This window comes from Anolis carolinensis, chromosome 1 (genome assembly GCF_035594765.1).
Source record: "Anolis carolinensis isolate JA03-04 chromosome 1, rAnoCar3.1.pri, whole genome shotgun sequence".
NCBI lineage: Eukaryota > Metazoa > Chordata > Lepidosauria > Squamata > Dactyloidae > Anolis > Anolis carolinensis.
Window position 1 is genome coordinate 217,023,740 of NC_085841.1, and position 18,110 is coordinate 217,041,849.

The window sequence follows — 18,110 nt, forward strand, 5'->3', positions numbered from 1 at the left end:
CTGTGGCGGTCAGCCTGAGTCTTCTGCGTTGCCTTAGCTTCCAACAGTAAGCGACGGGCAACATCATGCAATGCAGCCATTTCCGTAGAGCGATACACAGGGTCCGAAGAGACCACATTGGTCGACGGCGCCACACCTCCCCGTGGGTGAAAGCCATAAGTTAGCTCAAACGGCGTATGCTGACTAGACGTGTGCACCGCATTGTTGTAAGCAAACTCCGCCACCGGTAGCCACTTTACCCAAGCCGTGGGTTGATCTAAACAAAAACAACGCAGATACTGCTCTAAGAGCCCATTAACCCGTTCCGACTGTCCATCCGTTTGCGGATGAAAGGCGGAAGAAACGTTTAACTTAGTCCCCAAGCACTCATGGAAATGTTTCCAAAAGCGTGACACAAATTGCGGAGCCCTATCTGAAATAATCACCTCGGGTGCTCCGTGCAAACGATAGATGTGCTTAGTAAATAGTAAGGCCAACGTAGGGGCCGCCGGAATGGTTGAACAAGGAATAAAATGAGCCAGTTTACTAAATAAATCCACCACCACCCAAATACAAGTATAACCCCCAGACTTAGGCAAATCTGAAATAAAATCCATGGAAATGATTTGCCATGGCCTCTCCGGAACAGGTAGAGACGACAACAACCCTCTAGGGCGCCCAACAGGCGTCTTACTCTGCTGGCAAACGGCGCAGCTGTCACAAAAGCGCAGAATGTCTTGCCGCATCTTTGGCCACCAGTAGCTCCTGGTGATAAGCTGTACGGTCTTGAATCTGCCAAAGTGCCCAGCCATGGGTTCGTCATGGTGGGCTCTAATCACCTCCAACCTGAGGGCCCCCACTGGTACATAAACCTGCCCCCTACGCACCAATACCCCGTCTTGATCTTGGAGATGCGGCAGTATGGTACGGTTACCTGCTGAGAGCAGCATCAGTTGCTCCTGTGTCCACACATCATCTTTCTGAGCCTCAAGGATCTGGTCATGTAACCCGAGCTCATTATCTACAACACACAGCGAGGCAGTAGGCAAGATGGTCTGACATACTACCTGCTCATTGGTCTTAAATTCTGGCTTGCGGGATAAAGCATCGGCCCGCAAGTTTGCCTTCCCCTCCACGAACTGCACCTTGAAGTTAAACCTGGAGAAAAACAAAGCCCAGCGGATTTGACGCTGGTTTAACTTCTTTGCTGTTTGCAAGTGCTCTAAGTTCTTATGATCAGACCTGACCACGATCTGGTGCCGTGCCCCTTCAAGCCAGTGCCGCCACACCTCAAACGCCACCTTAATCGCCAACAACTCCTTCTCCCATATGGTATAGTTCTGCTCGAAGGGTGTTAGTTGCCGCGAGTAAAATCCACAGGGACGCAAGGTCCCTGAGGAATCCTTCTGAGACAATACAGCCCCCAACGCGTAGCTAGAAGCGTCCGCTTCTACCACGAACGGTTTGTCAACATCAGGATGGGTTAGTATGTTGTCCGATTGAAAACTAGACTTAAGTTGTAGAAACGCCTCGTGAGCTTCCCGCCCCCACACAAATGGCTGTTTCTTGCGCAGAAGCTGCGTCAAAGGTACCGTGAGCTTTGCAAAATTCGGAATAAACTCCCGGTAGTAATTAGCGAAACCTAAGAACCTTTGTACATCCTTCTTAGTCCTCAGCTCCTGCCATGAGTTGACGGCGTCAACCTTATGTGGGTCCATTTTAAGTTCCCTACCTGACACTACATGACCTAGGAACTCCACTTCAGGCACATGAAAGACGCACTTGGAAGCCTTGGCGAAAAGCCCATTAGCCCGCAGTCGGTGCAGAACCTGCTTGACATGTTGACGATGTTCTTTCTCGTCCTTAGAAAAAATCAAGATATCATCCAAATAAATCACTAAAAATTGGTCAATTAGGTCCCTGAACACATCGTTCATGAACCTCTGGAAGACCGCAGGAGCATTACAAAGCCCAAAAGGCATGACTCGGAACTCGTGGCATCCGAAACACGTGTTAAATGCCGTCTTCCATTCATCCCCTTCCCGTATACGGATTAAATTATAGGCCCCCCGCAGGTCAAGCTTGGTAAAGACCTTAGCCCCTTGTACCCTTGATAACAGTTCCGAGATTAAAGGGAGCGGGTACCTATCCCGAATGGTGTATTTGTTTAGGATCCGATAGTCGCAGACCAGCCTAAGTTCCCCAGTCTTTTTGGCTACAAAGAATACTGGTGCCGCAGTTGGAGAACTAGAGGGGCGAATAAACCCCTTGGCTAAATTTTCATCTAGAAACTCCCGCAAAGCTTGCCTTTCCGGTACAGTCAAGGCATACAGCCTCCCTGCTGGCAGTTTCGCACCTTCTGCCAACTTGATGGCGCAATCATAGGGCCTGTGCGGTGGTAATTTGTCCGCTTCTCTTTTACAAAATACATCAGAGAACTCCCCATACTCAGCAGGCACTCCCTCCATATCAGAATGAGTAACATTTAAAGTGCAACAATCCTGCCTCTTTAAGATCACTTTACGTGTTGCCCAATCTACTTGTGGGTTTACTACAGCTAGCCAATCCATCCCCAGGATCACATCATATCTAGGCAAGCTCGTAATATCCCACACAAACGTTCCCGTTACTCCCTGCACCTCCCACGTTACTGCTGAGGTTTCCTGGTTAACCACCCCAGTCTCCAGCAGTCTCCCATCTGCTCCTTCCACCCACACGTCGCATGCCTTGCGCACTCTAGGAATGCCATGCTTCTTAGCAAACTCCATATCTATATAGGAGACCGTGGCTCCTGAGTCCAGCAGTGCCAAAGTAGAAACAAGTTCCTTTCCCCCAACAGATAATGTAATGGGTACGAAAACATGCTTCCTCCCCTCAGTTGACTGCTTGAGGAGCCCTAGTGCGTTGGACTCACGTCGCACTAGGGCTGGCCTTTTCCCGAAAGCTGGGAAGGTTTCACATTACAATTTTTGGCAAAATGCCCAGCATTCCCACAGTACAAACACAAGCCCAGCTGCCTCCTACGGCTCTTTTCCTCTGTAGACAGCTTTTTAAAGACCCCAAGCTCCATGGGCTCTTCCCCCATCACCACAGGTGCCCTGGTTACATGCATGGGTGGCGCACACATTGCTTTTGAATGTTTACGAGCCTCGAACCTTGCGTCTAAACGCAGCACCTTAGCTACTAAGGCGTCCCAGCTTTCAGCCGGCTCCAAGCGTGCTAATTCATCCTGGAGCATATCACTTAACCCGGCAGTAAATAAAAGCATGAATGCATTTTCCCCCCAATCCAGCTGGTGGCGATACAGGTTAAACTTATTTAAGTAATCCAAAACAGTCCCCTTTCCCTGTTTCAACCGATACAGAGCCCACCCAGCGTTCTCCGTGCGGAGAGGATCCCCAAAAGTATCAGTTAACAACTTTTTGAAATTATTCAAATTGTCCTTGACTGGGTCATTTCCCAAAATTAAATTAGTGGCCCATTGTCCTGCGGGACCGGTCAACAAACTCAAAATAAAGGCCACCTTGCTAGTGTCTGTAGGAAAAGCATGAGCACTGAGCTGAGAAAAATAAAGCTCCACTTGTGCCAAAAAGGTTGGCAACTTGCACCTGGTTCCGTCAAAGCGTTCAGGAGTCAAAACATGTCCTTTCACGGCATGAGCTGTTTGGCTAACGGTAAAAGCCGTTTGCAATTGGTCTAATTTGACCCTTAACTCATCCATCGTCTTCCTGACGGGTTTATTGCTGCAATAAACCTTTTATGGGCGTCGGGCAATCTGTCAAGGACAGAACGCCACAAGATTCAAAGTAACAGAGTTTATTAGATTACAGAACTCAAAAATGCCCGTAAAACACAAGGGCCAGGCAATTTTTGCCTTTAGGAGCAAAAAGGGGCAAAAGTAAATGTTCAAAAGATAAACCGGATTAAACCGGAGTTTAATCCGGGTAAAAACAAACTGCTTACTTCAGCCTGGGTATAAACAAAACGAAAGCCAAGGAACAAAAGATACAAAGAATGCAACTAATTGGCAGCAGATTCCTCTCTGCTGCCAACACTGTTTTTAGAGTAACTTGCGTCGCTCCCACACACACAGCAGACAGGATTCCAACACGAACAAATCAGCCAGGGATTTTAGCAGTAGAGTAGACCAGTTCCGTTCCGTAGATCAAAGCCAGAAGCAGACGTTTGTAGTTTTTCCAAGTCCAAGAAGGGGGGAAGACAAGCCGTGGTCAGTTCAGTCCGAGTTCTCAAAGCAGGAGATGGCGTCCGTCAAGAAGACGACGGAAGGTCAAGCTAATAAGAGTAAGCACAGGTTTGCACAAACAAATGCCCACACAATCCCTCCCGCCGTCTGACCCTGGATTCCAATCAACTTACGTCTCAGCACAGGAAAGCACACAAGTCTTCAGGGAAGCGTCCCACACACACACACGAATCCCAAGCGTTTGCCCAGATTACCTTGCCCGACGCAATTTGCAATTGCTCCCAAGCCCCATTTTATGCCAGTTACAAATCCTCATCACTGTCAGCTGTCCTCCTTAACCCGGGCGTTTCCTCATCACTTTCCTCGTCAGAGCTGGAACACCTCTGACTACGCCCAACAGCATCTCCAGCTGTGGATCCCGTCCCATCCCTCCAGCTAAGCCATGGGTCTAATCCTGAAGGTCCCCATTCATCTTCTGTCCCATCATGGCCAGTGGCACCCAATTCCTCCCTTACCCGAGTCCAATCCATCTCATCCTCCTCTGAGCTAACCAGCCCCTCCTCCATTCTTTCCGTAAACCCTTCGAAAGACTCTTCGTCAGATGGTGCTGCAAATATGTCTCGCAGTCTTTTTCTCTCTCGCTCCTCGAGAGTATCTGACTCTCGAGGAGTCTTACGCCCACGTCTGTCAGAAACAGAGCCATGAGGCTCAATCATAACAGTGTGTGCATGCGCATTTTCCCTCTGCACTTGCAAACGTGAGGGTAAAATTCATATAAAATTCATATATAAAAATAATGTATACATATAGGAACAGATATACAGGTACATGGAAATCTCTAGTTATCTATATTTACATAGCATTTGCAAAGACCTGTAAACATATGAGGGGAAAATTCATATATTAATGTATTTGTAGGGGGAACATCTATATAAATATTTAGAAGCTTTGGGGCATGCATTTACCCAAGGAAGAAATGCAGGCAAAGTCCCCCTAAAAACAACTTTGTCCTCTTTTCTCCTGCCCTTTCCCACCTCTTTTCTTTTTCCCTTTTTCAAACTCTAAAAGTAGCCAGAAAATGCTTTTTAAAACTTCTCTCCCCCTCCCAAAAAAACCCACCTCATTTTTGTTTCCTTGGGAATAAAAAGAAATACACACCTTCTGTTGCTCTCTTTTCCCTCCCTTTGGACTCAAATGTTCTTGCAATAATTGTAGTAGTAGTAGTAGTAGTAGTAGTAATAATAATAGTAATAGTAATGAATCGTGCAAATTTGCAAGAATATCTTTTTTTCTTTCCCTTCTACCCATGCAATCTGGCTTGCAAGGGTTTCTCTCACACTCTCCTTTCGCTTTTGAAAATATTCGCTTCTTCTCTGTCTCTCTCTCAAAAAAATAAGATACCCAACCTGGGAGGAGAAGCAGAGGAGGGAGGTTTTGAAAAAGAAAACATACTGTGGCCTCCAGGGTCCGGCTGCTGGCTTGTCCGTGAGCCGAATATAAGCCAGGGGAGGATTTTTCAGCTCATAAATAAGGGCTGAAAAACTCGGCTTATCTTCGAGTATATATGGTACACTGAAATCCTATGTTTTAGATCTTGGGTTTTTTTTAGTTATAACCTTTCATACAATGAGATTGGGTTTACCATGCTGAAGGGAAAGCATCACAATATCATCAAAAGTGATATTAGCAACTCCCCTTTCACAACATGGTATATTTCCAGCAGTCTAATTAAGGCTAGGATGAATATTTAAACTATTGCACCAGTATGTCGGAGTAGAATGAGGTGGGATTCATGAATACCTCCAGACAATCCTTGATTGCAATGCCCAGTATCCCCATCTGTTGTCTATGCAGGCTTGCAGTTGATGGAGCCTGCAGTGCAAACAACATTATTCCAACATTGTTCTAGCACAGTGGTTCTCAAACTGTGAGTCTCCAGGTGTTTTGTCCTACAACTCCCAGAAATTCCAACTAGTTTACCAGCTGTTAGGTTTTCTGGGAGTTGAAGGCCAAAACATCTGGGGACCCACAAGTTGAGAACCACTGTCAAATTGAAAGGATCAAAATGTTCCACCTTAATCTATGGATAGGGAAATTATTACATGGGTTGGGGGGGGGGTAGGAAGGAGACAACAAAGATCTACCCATTCTTTTTCTCTATATATACTGTTCATTGTCCAGAAAACCTTGTTTAGCAGGCAGTTGAAAAGTGAAGCAACTAAATCAGATAGAGTGTTAGAGGTAAAGCTGAATCTTATAGTAACTTTTTAAAGTAACTAAGAGAGAAGTTGGGAAAGGAAGAGATTGACAGAAAAGCACCCCCAATCCAAAAGGCAGTGTTTTGTTGATTTAAGCCACTATCCTATGTGCCCCCACTGGGGAATAAATCCATTTACATATACAGTAGAGTCTCACTTATCCAACATAAACGGGCCAGCAGAACGTTGGATAAGCCAATATGTTGGATAATAAGGAGGGATTAAGGAAAAGCCTATTAAACATCAAATTAGGTTATGATTTTACAAATTAAGCCCCAAAATATGTTATACAACAAATTTGACAGAAAAAGTAGTTCAATACGCAGTAATGCTATGTAGTAATTACTGTATTTACAAATTTAGCACCAAAATTTCATGATGTATTGAAAACATTGACTACAAAAATGTTTTGGATAATCCAGAACATTGGATAAGTGAGTGTTGGATAAGTGAGACTCTACTGTATTAGGATTTACTTCTGAGCAAATGCTCATAGGTTTTCACTCTACATTTGTTATGTTAATAATGCACCCCCCTTTTTTTTCTTTTTTTCTTTTGCTGTAGAAATAAACACCATTGTGTAATACAGGATTAGTCTGTGGTCACTACACACTAAATTGTGACTATTACCCAGAAAGCATATTTACATGGAAATAAACTCCTCTGAATGGACTGGATTCCTGACCAGACAAGCCTAGGACTAGATCAATGAAATGCTGCAGATCTAATTTAGAGTGCTATTTTGCAAGCAACCCCACAGCTATTAATTTCATGTTATATTTATTTGAAAGACATATTCGTTTTTAATTCACGTTCATTCCTCTTCTCCAGTTTGAAAACATTTCCAAAAAGCTCAGATCACCTGAAAAATTGTAATCTAATGAATAAGAAGAATAAACACAATGAAAAGTAAACAATGGTTACAGTAACAGTAACAGTTTTATTTACGGTCCATATACCCATCAGTGAACAAATAGTTGTTAATAAATTCTCCCATCTCAGGAAAAGTACCTTGTACAAGATTAATATACCTGGTTTCAAGTAATACCCCTATCCGAGGTTGCTTTCCTTCCTAGCCTTGTTGCCACTGCTAGGAAATTTGCCACTGTAAGGATCACCCTGTGGCAGTTGTCCTCTAAGATATCTCACAATCCCCTGCGGGGATGGCTGGATATACAATTGGATATAAAAGTTTGCTACGTTACACTGTGTAATAGCGGCACTGCAATAAAATGTGTTCTATTGTTTCTACTTCATTCCCCTCACAAATGCATAGTCTTTGGGAGTAAGGAATTCCAGACAGTCTGCCTCTTAGTAGCTCTGAGGGAAATACAATTACTCTCACCTTAATAAACAATGGGATAAAAACAGCATTTAAAACAAAGTGTGCAACAAATTATCCTGTGGGGTGGGGGAGATTTGGGACTGGTGCTTGAAAAAAAACCCTTAGAATTGGTATCTGAATGGCTTGGTTGAAAGAACATATTATAAGCATATTGAACTATCCGGAGTTTAGGAAATGTACTTTTTTGAATTACAATTTCTTGGTATCACCACCCTGCATGGCTAATGCCCATGCTGGCAGGGAAACTCTGGAAGTAATGGTGCACAAAAGATATGCACCAAACTCTAAACCCACCTTACCTCTCAAGAGAAGAGTGATCTCTAAACAAGGACAATGCAGACAGTGCAATGATATTTCAATTCTATTCCTTCAGGAACTCAGGGTCCCAAATGACATAATTTCCCAAATCAATCCATAACTTTATATTTTGCCAGGGAGAGAAGGGGGCAAAGAGCCAATGACGTTGTGAAAGGACCAACCAGATGGATTCTCATTTCCTAGAGTTGTTTATCAGATTTACTTTAAACTAACTGTAGTTTCCAAACATCATCTATAATGCAATTCAGTAATCTAATCTGGATTGCTGATTAGGTTAGATCCTACAAAGGCCAGAATAGGGCTGTTCCATATGTTGAACTTTGGTTGGATCATACCCAAAGTAAGTTTGCCACGAACACTGGCTGTGAACCAGGCAAGCAGCTTTTAAGACCCCTGCTTCAAGCAATGCTCTTCATAATGCCCTGAAAAGCCTTATCTCAAAACTGGGGGCTCTCTAAGACACCACCCAATAAAAGAGAAATAGACTTCATGGTGCTTGCTAAATACTTCGAATTTCAACTTCCATAAGACTTTGCTATTCACCATGTAGGCTGAAGCTGAGAGGAGGTGCATTCTAAAACATCTAGTGGTCTCACCAAATATTGACTGAGCAGAATTAAAATACCCCCATCCAGTGTTTTTTGGGATAATAATGTTTTTAAGTGTGTAATCTAATTTGAAACTTTGGATTATAGAGTTTATTTTTCCTCCTCTGCTTTTCTTTATTCTGCTGAATATCAGACAATGGCCGTGATGTCAAAGGTAATGTAAACACGTAAGGTGTATTATCCTATGCTTTGAAAAACACATTATTTGGCATGTTAATTTGCCTGCTTTATAAAATGAACAAATGCAATATTTTTCATGCTCATCTCTATTGGGCTGGGCATGTTAGAAAGATGATTGTTATCATACTTTATGGATACATTACAATTCCCTTTGCTCTTGCCACAAAGACTTTATAAAATGCCAGACAGAGGAAGCTATGAAGGGACATGTGTTTCAGATGCTTTGAAAGGCTGATCATTTTTAAGTCCTTCTTGTCCCATGGAGAACATTGAGCATATGCTTAATTCTTTTATGCTGAAATGCACTTTTAAGTTGCATTAAAGTGCATAATCTCAGCTGGATGGTGATATGGATATGTCTGATTATGTAAACTGGATGCTGCCAGTCCACTGTTGGCAAAATAACCACTACAGCATCCAGGATATAATGAATTTGCCAAAAAATAAATAAATCTAGACGTAGCAGTCCAGTTCAATTTTACTTTTAACACAATATAAATTTTTACTAATACCCTGCATCCTTGTGGCATTCTTCACTTGTATTTCTTTTGTCTCCTTAAAACTAGTTTCACGCTCCTGGATGGCAGGGGGTATGGTTTAAGCTTACTGTAGTCTTCAAATGTGCATGCATGAATTTCATTTGCTATTTCACGCAGAGAGAATTCTTAAGCAACATATATCACAAGATGTGGTCTTCTTTGTTCAGGAAGATTCTCATCAAAAGGCAGACTATTCAGATTAAGTCTTCCTATGTCCCTTCCCTCCAATTTGGATCCAATTCATCAAGTTTCTTTTCCACACCTAGCAAAATTCTCCCAGTACAGAAGTGTCACTAAGCTGAATTCAACAATCAATGTATACTGCCAAAAATTTGAGAAGAAAGTGGGATAGGGATGAATGAAGGACCTACTCATTTTGATCATCTTCAAGTTTTCATGCATGTTGCAGAAATGTATAGAGTTGGCAAAATGTTTTCTATTTAAACTGCATGGTGGGCATAAAGTCTACAAGCAATCCATCACTATCAGCTTTGAAAGTCTACCCATTGGCTTCTTGCATACATCAGCTGTAGTTTAAATGTAGTATTGTGCATTTCTGTAAGTGAACTTGTATTTGTAAGTGAACTTGGAGGTGTTTGAAGTACATGAGATTATGCATATTTATTTATAATATATTCATGAAATTTAACACAATTGTTTTGTAACATAATGGCCCCATCTACACCAGCAATAAAATCTGACTTGAAGCCAGCTTGAAGTCAGGGTGTCCAGAACACATTACCCAATGCAAGATCCAAAGCAAATCCAACCAGAAACAGTACGATGAAAACTCATCAGGAATCCCAAATCAAAACATAAAATGTGTGGGATCTCCTCTCTGTATAAATAATACACAGGAAGAAGCTGAATGCTCATGTAAACAGGAAGCAGATTAAAAAAGCAGAGCACAGCCCTGACAATGAAAGGACAGCATTACCACGGGAATGCTCAATTTTACTGCCTTGCCTTATTGAACTATGAGACACACACTGCTAGGAAGCTGTTTATCTCTGCAAGGAGGTAAAAAGAAAATAATAATCCTGGATTTTGATTGAGTCATTTAATTTGGAGCAGAATGTGAATTATAGAGAGCCAGTGGACCTGTATGGACTCTCTTGCATCTTCCAGCTGGTTCATGTGATGCCTGAGAAGACACTCCAGAGTAAACTGGACCTCTATGATCCACATTCTGCTCCAGTTTAATTGTCTATTAGAACCATATGTAGACTAGAATCAGTATTCTGTTAAATGATATTCTGAAACATCCAGGTATTTAATGCCCATTTAAAAATAATCAGAATGCCTGTTGTGCCTGACATAATTCCATAAGAGTGGAGCTGCCAGTCAAAAGGCTCTGTGTCTTGTGCCTGCTGACTTGAGACAGATCGTATTTGTGTCTCTTTGAACAGCGCTTCTATTTAACTCCTGTCTTCTCACAGTGACATGTTACTACTGTCTGATTATCTATAGTGTAAAGAATCGGTGCAATTTTTCTTCTTCCTGATAAAAAATGGTACTTTGTACCATCAAGACAACCCAAGTACTGTAAAAATTTTCCACATCTCATTACTTTTTTTAAAAATGTGCAAATCATGCACCTTCATAATTTCTCAGAGGGTAGCCATTTTATCATTTTTATGGTGAAGATTTTTTTCTAGCTTGATCAGCTTTTTGGGAGCAAAAAATGAGACAGCTCACTGAAGTCTGTAGAGGCCCCCAGAGATGCTGGTTCATCTAAAAGCGTCCTAGGTTCCTGGTTTTAAATATATGCTGATGCCAAACTACCTTAGAATATTTTAACTAGTTTTAAATACACTGAAATTTAGAGGTGTCTATTCCACTTGCAGAATGGACATTGTAGACAGGATGGATTTTCATTCCTTCTGCAACCTGCTGTACACTCTGAAAATCTCTCGTGTGGGCTTGGGTGTCCTCTGGGGCAGATTTGGGGGTACAGGGTTGTAAAAATGAAGGGAAAATCCTAGTGCATGCACAATATAGGATTCTTTAATTACTGTAATCCTTCCATAGTCATCCTTCTATTCTTCCACAGTAATTTACAATTTCATCCCCCAACTGCATAAAAATTAAAATCTATTTGCATACTTGCAAGGAACAAGATATGTAAATGTCAGATTTTATGTTTGACAGGTTAACAAATATACCCAATCAGTTATTGTTGTTCATTGCTGTCAAGGTCAATTTATGACAACCATGTGAATGAGGTATCATTAGAGATTCTGTTACTAACAACCTTGTTAAGATCTTACAGATCCAGGGATGTGATTCCCCAGAATAAGTCTACTCCCCTGTAATGTGCCTATCTTTTTTTCCTACTGCTTTCCACTTTGCAAAGTATGAGCAACCATCTTTTTATGAGTCATGATATCCCAAATTCCAATAGCCTGAGTTGGCTTGTAGAAATAATTCAAGGTGGCTTTGCTCTAGGACTCATTTTTGGGGCTTTTTGGCAGTCCACATTTATTTATAATACTCTCACATATCAAATGAGGCCAATCAGTAGGGATGGAAAAATCTGTCATTTTGGGGGTTTTTTTCAGCATTAAAACTTTTTAAACCATAAACTCTTTCCATCACAGATATGACGTACCTTGAAAATGCTGGTAAATTCTTCAAGAACTAACCTAATGAAATTTTACCCATTTGTACTGCTCTAATCCTATAGTTACAGTTCTTTCTAGCATAATGAGAACCAAATTGTACCTTCCTGTCATAGAGGATACTCTGCGGAAGAAGAGGTGGCAACCCTAATTCTGCACCATGACTGTGGCTGAATATGGAGAGAGTCAAGCTAAATCTTTTAACCGTTAAGCCTCTACCCATTTTGGCTTCTTCTAGATTTGAATTTTATTTACTCTCAAATTATTTCCATCTCAAATATTTTAAGAATTGCCAATTGTGGCAAAGTCTTGTTTAAAAAAGAATCGTTACATTCTAAGTTAAATTCTTTTTCTACCAAGATATTGAAATTCCTGGCTTCAATAGTAGTACCTGATCTTTCCATCTTTATCCCCCTTTCTTGCAGGTCCTTTTAACCATATCAAATCAAGTCTGTTAGGATCAACATCAGATTCAAACCTCAACAAATACAGCACCATCAGCAAGATTCCCCAACTCACACTGAACTTTTCTGATATCAAAACTGAAAAAAAAAGTTCATCCCCTCCGTCATCAGAGAAAACAATTATTGCACCCAAAGTTAAAGACAGGACACACAATGTGACAGAGAAGGTGACACAGGTAGGAATTCTATGTAATGTCTATTATTTTACCTTTGGGGAGCATAAAATTGAGTGTTAAATTTCTGATTGATTCTGCAGTTGGCCTCTCAGCAAGTTTTCAAGAAAAGAGCCACTTCTAATATGTCCAGAAAGTTTTCTTCTATACAAATAGATATCTCTACATTGGATTATATATGTGCATCCATCTTTCTAAATGGGATTTCTTCCACCACTGCCAACATCCTTGATTTCAGGCAGTCAATTCTGACATTTACTGACTGATTTTACTATCTGACCAAGGGAAAAACTTTTTCAAAATATCTTTGATAAAACTTAACCCCAACAAGCCACCATTTGCCAATAAAGGTCAATTTATACCGAACTGGTAATGTTGAGACCTCAGTGCCTCATAGAATTCAGTTATTTCTGACATCTAACTATCCATCCCAAGCACTGGATGCATTTTATAAGTGATCTTCATTTTGGTTTGGTATGCCTGAACTATAGGATATGTAGAAACTCAGTTTCATTTTAAAAAAAGATCTCATTCTCGGCATGTAAGTGTATGTTTTGTAGAAGTTCTAAACTGTAACATAATTAACTTGTTTATACCCCATCACATCAACAGTAGCCAACTTTCCCGGTACACAGACTCTTGCTTTCCTTTGTTAAATAGTTCAGTTAAGATACTAGTACAGTAGAGTCTCACTTATCCAACGTTCTGGATTATCCAACGCATTTTTGTAGTCAATGTTTTCAATACATCATGATATTTTGGTGCTAAATTCGTAAATACAGTAATTACTATGTAGCATTACTGCATATTGAACTACCTTTTCTGTCAAATTTGTTGTATAACATGATGTTTTGGTGCTTAATTTGTAAAATCATAACCTAATTTGATGTTTAATAGGCTTTTCCTTAATCTCTCCTTATTATCCAACATATTCGCTTATCCAACATTCTGCTGGCCCGTTTACGTTGGATAAGTGAGACTCTACTGTATTTAACAAAAGCCAATGATGCAAAAAGTTCTGCTTTTGACCTGGTATGTGAAATTTTTGGGACAAAATAAGATGTTGCCCCTTACAGATCTCTCCAATGATGCAGAGGTCTTGTGGTGCATCTCATATTGCATTTAGGCTGAAAAATCCTCTTAAATAAGAAGTCCTTTCCTCCTTACCTGTTAAAACAGTGGTTCTCAACCTGTGGGTCCCCAGGTGTTTTGGCCTACAATTCCCAGAATTCCCAGTCAGTTTACCAGCTGTTAGGATTTCTGGGAGTTGAAGGCCAAAATATCTGGGGACCCACAGGTTGAGAACCACTTTGTTAAAGGAAATGATAGATCTCTGAGCCTCCCTTTTCCATCTGTCTGAATTGAAGATCAGAGCCATGTGAAGGAAGAGCAGAGTCCTTGAACTTGCCAATCTACAGTTAGCGCTTGTACAGCAGAGAGGTCACTTGGTCACAAGCAAGATGTATTGTATTTCTGTGTAAATTCTAATATGCAGCTGTCCATAGCATATGCAGATCTGTGCCTTAGGTACAATTTATGCATGAGTAACCAAGTGGAACATCCTGGTTTCAGTGTTGCTTAACGTAATCTGTTGCTATCCCTTCATAGAGGCTAAGTAAGGCTTAAGGTATTCAAGGACCACTTGGCCACTGACAAGTGGCTGAAAATGAAAGGAGATACACAGATATATCACGGAAGACAGCAGATTGATTTCATAAATGAATTTTTATTTCACTGATAACTATGTCTGGAGAAAGTAACAAAAAGGACAAACTAACAGCCTGCCCTTTTTTTGGACAGGAAATTGGACATCAGTCTCAAACAAACATGTCTCAATTGTTAGTTTGTTTTTAACTAGGCTACAAACTTTGTTCAATAACTGTAGAATATTTGGTATCTTCTAGATTCACAGAATATGTCTGAGTTATTTAGAACCTTCATGAACACGGAAAACATATCACTCGTTCTTTTTTATAAGTTACTAGCTTGTGGACCCGGCGATGCCCGGGTTATTTGAAAAAGGCATTATTTGTATTTGAATGTTAAGTATTCTAAGTTTGGAGTGGATGAACTACAATTCCCAGAATTGTGGGTCAATCCTCCCCAAACCCTGCCGTATTCAAAGTTGGCCATTTTGGATCGGTGTACCAAGTGTGGTCCAGATCTGTCGTTAGCTTGTCATCGCCTGGCTGCTGTGCTCTCTGGATGGGGGCGAACTACTACAACTCCCAGATTCCTGGGGCAATTGTCCCAAAACATTTGTCAGTATCCACAGTAGGCTATATTGAGTCTGTGTGCCAAGTTTGGTCCAGATCCGTTGTTGGCTGGGTTCAGTGCTCTTTGAATGCAGGTGAACTACAACTCCCAAAATCAAGGCCCATTCCCACAAACCCCTGCAGTATGTTCAGTTGGTCATGAGGCTTCTCTGTGCGAAGTTTGGTCCCAGTCCATTGTCGGTGGGGGTCACTGTTTCACTGGATGCAGGTGAACTATAACTCCCTTTTTCCCAAACTTGTCCAATATGTTCTGTTGGTTATGGGGGCTCTGTGTGCGAAGTTTGGTCCTGGTTTATCATCGGTGGGGTTCGAAGTGCTCATTCATTGCAGGTAAACTATAAATCCCAGTACCTACAGCTCCCAAACGTCCAGGCCAATTCCCCTCAAAACCCACCAGTATTCAAATCTGGGCATATGGGGTATGCATGGCAAGTTTGGTCCAGGCCCGTCATTGTTTGGGTTTATTGTGTTCTGGGTGTATGTGAACTACAACTCCTCTACATTCCCCAGTAGGAGTCACAGTGCTCTGACTTGATACAGGGTGAACTACAACTTCCACCATGTGGAATCAATCCCCCAAATTAAGGGCCAAATCATTTTTACATTTATACAAGCCCTAGCAGAATCAATGTAGGTCAATGTGACTTGCATTGCTTGACTTTTGAACACTGTAAATGTTCTTTTGGATCTGCATATTCGGCATATGAAAAATCTTTCATAGTTTTGGAGAATAGATCTCCCACTTCTAAGAGATCTCTTACTTACCAAGAAACAGACCTGGTCTTTGAGACATCTATACTAGCATTGTTTCTCAGTTGTTTCCAATTGAGTTGTTTCCAATTGAGTAGTCCAATTGAGTAAGACCCTCTTTATTCTACTCAATTGGAAACCAAACTTCGCACAGAGAAGTGGTGTCTTTCCACCTGCAGTTAAAACCTTTTTGCTTCCCATTCCATTTTCTACACCATATCTAAGACCCTCTTTATTCTTTGATAGTGCCAATCACTCCTGCAGTTAACTTCATAGCCTCATGCCCTGCATTTCCTTATAAGAAGCCAATGTACCAGGAAATTAAAGTAAAAGATTGGACTACACTGTTAGTTCTCACAGACCACTCATAGAATTGTATGTGACAAGCTGGGATGTGACAAGCCTGGCTACTTACAGGGAAGGAATAATCCCCAATCTCCCAGTCATAGACCTGCCTCCAGTAGTAATGAACATGATATAATAGTGATGGTTTTAATCACTTATCAAGTGCAATTTTGTGTGGGAAAAGGATTAAATAGGAGCCCCGGTGGCGAAGTGTGTTAAAACACTGAGCTGCTGAACGTGCAGACTGAAAGGTCCCAGGTTCAAACCCCGGGAGTGGCGTGAGCGGCCGCTGTTAGCTCCAGCTTCTGCCAACCTAGCAGTTTGAAAACATGCCAATGTGAGTAGATCAATAGGTACCACTCCGGCAGGAAGGTAACGGTGCTCCATGCAGTCATGCCGGCCACATGACCTTGGAGGTGTCTACGGACAACGCCTGCTCTTCGGCTTAGAAATGGAGATAAGCACCAACCCCCAGAGTCAGACATGACTGGACTTAAAGTCAGGGGAAACCTTTACCTACCTAACGCCTGAATTATAAAGATCACAATTTCTTGTCTTCTGCTACCATTTGCCAAAATAATTCCCACTTTGGGAGAACAGTGCGATGTTAATGAAATAAATGAAATGAAATGAACAAATTTGGCAGGGCTGATGAGCAGAAACACCACAGCCCAACAACAACTGCACCAAACTCTTGGACTCCTTCCTTCCTTCCTTTTTTAAAAATGAGGCAACAGTCACTTCCTACCACAAAAGGTCTAAATGTGACTTCACTAAACACTGTCAAATCAGGATGAGTTAATACCTTACTCCTATGCATGTTTACTCAGAGGTAAATCTCAATGTTTTAAATTCAACAGGAAATGTCAGTCATTGCTATGAATTAATCCACTAACTAGATAGTTTAAAGACTGGCACTAGGAGTAGTCTCAGAGAGTATAGCTGGCTTTCCACATTTTGCGGATTTGATTATTTATAGAATTGGGTTGTTGTATGTTTTCCGGGCTGTATGGCCATGTTCCAGAAGTATTCTCTCCTGACGTTTCGCCCACATCTATGGCAGGCATCCTCAGAGGTTGTGAGGTATGCCTGCCATAGATGTGGGCGAAACATCAGGAGAGAATACTTCTTGAACATGGCCATACAGCGCGGAAAACATACAACAACCCTGTGATCCCAGCCATGAAAGCCTTCGACAACACATTCATAGAACTGATTAATATATTCTCTCCACTGGAAGTTGTCCATAGCGTCATGCTGGAAGATTAGAGATTCCTAGAGAAATGTCTCCCAAAAACAGTGGCTTTGTTTATGTGCTGTTTTTGCCCTTTCCCCTAATACCTCTCAAACTCGAATGCCTGCTGCTCTAAAATTCTTGTTGGGTGGTTGTTTGAGTGTTATTTATGTACAAGTACAATAAGGTTCACTGGAGGTGATGGGGTTGAGCATTGACACTAACCCCTCCTCAGATGCCCACTCTTTTTTCCAGAGTACAAGAGGACAGACTCTTGCCCCATACAATATTTTCTGATCTGCTTAAGAGGGTTCCAGGAATCAATAGAACTGTGACTATCCACGGCAACTGATGATCCAGAAGAGGTCTTCTCATTGCCTTTGAACTTTCTTTGCCCTGATTATTTGGCTTTGATTTGAAGGGACTGAGTTAAAGCAGGCTAGGAAAAACCTCTTATCTGAGATGATGGAAAGCTGCTCCCACTCACAGAAGATAGCAATAGGCCAGGTGGACTAACAGTTTGGCCTGTTAGAAAGCGGTTTCCTCGTGTATTTCCATGCACAAATGCTCCCTATTTAAGAGTGTCCTGTGGCCTTAAAGGATATTCCTGTTTGCAGTGATTATGCCATACTACCATTGATGCATTCCTTTCACTTATGTCTGGATTAAACTTTCTATTTTTCTATCAATGAGCAATGGCTATATCTATAGATCAGAATGAAAATGAAGTCTTCCTTGTTTGAATCACAACTGGAATGGAGAAGCAGCTCAGCTGACAGTGTGCTAATGTTTTCAGAATGTTTTCATTGTATAGAC

At 41.5% G+C, this 18,110-nt stretch overlaps 1 protein-coding gene across 11 annotated transcripts in view; it reads left to right on the forward strand.

Moving 5' to 3' along the window:
* Nucleotides 1-18,110, forward strand: part of kcnh7 (potassium voltage-gated channel subfamily H member 7) — a 471,529-nt gene that overhangs the window by 322,495 nt on the left and 130,924 nt on the right. For 4 of the 11 annotated variants that reach the window (XM_062968035.1, XM_062968072.1, XM_062968118.1 and 1 more), the window contains 3 exons: nt 8,846-8,866; nt 9,459-9,482; nt 12,478-12,692. In XM_062968035.1, coding sequence (XP_062824105.1) covers nt 8,846-8,866; nt 9,459-9,482; nt 12,478-12,692 — 260 coding nt within the window. The remainder of the gene's footprint in view (nt 1-8,845; nt 8,867-9,458; nt 9,483-12,477; nt 12,693-18,110) is intronic. The other 7 variants (XM_062968190.1, XM_062968342.1, XM_062968411.1 and 4 more) reach the window with 3 other exon arrangements.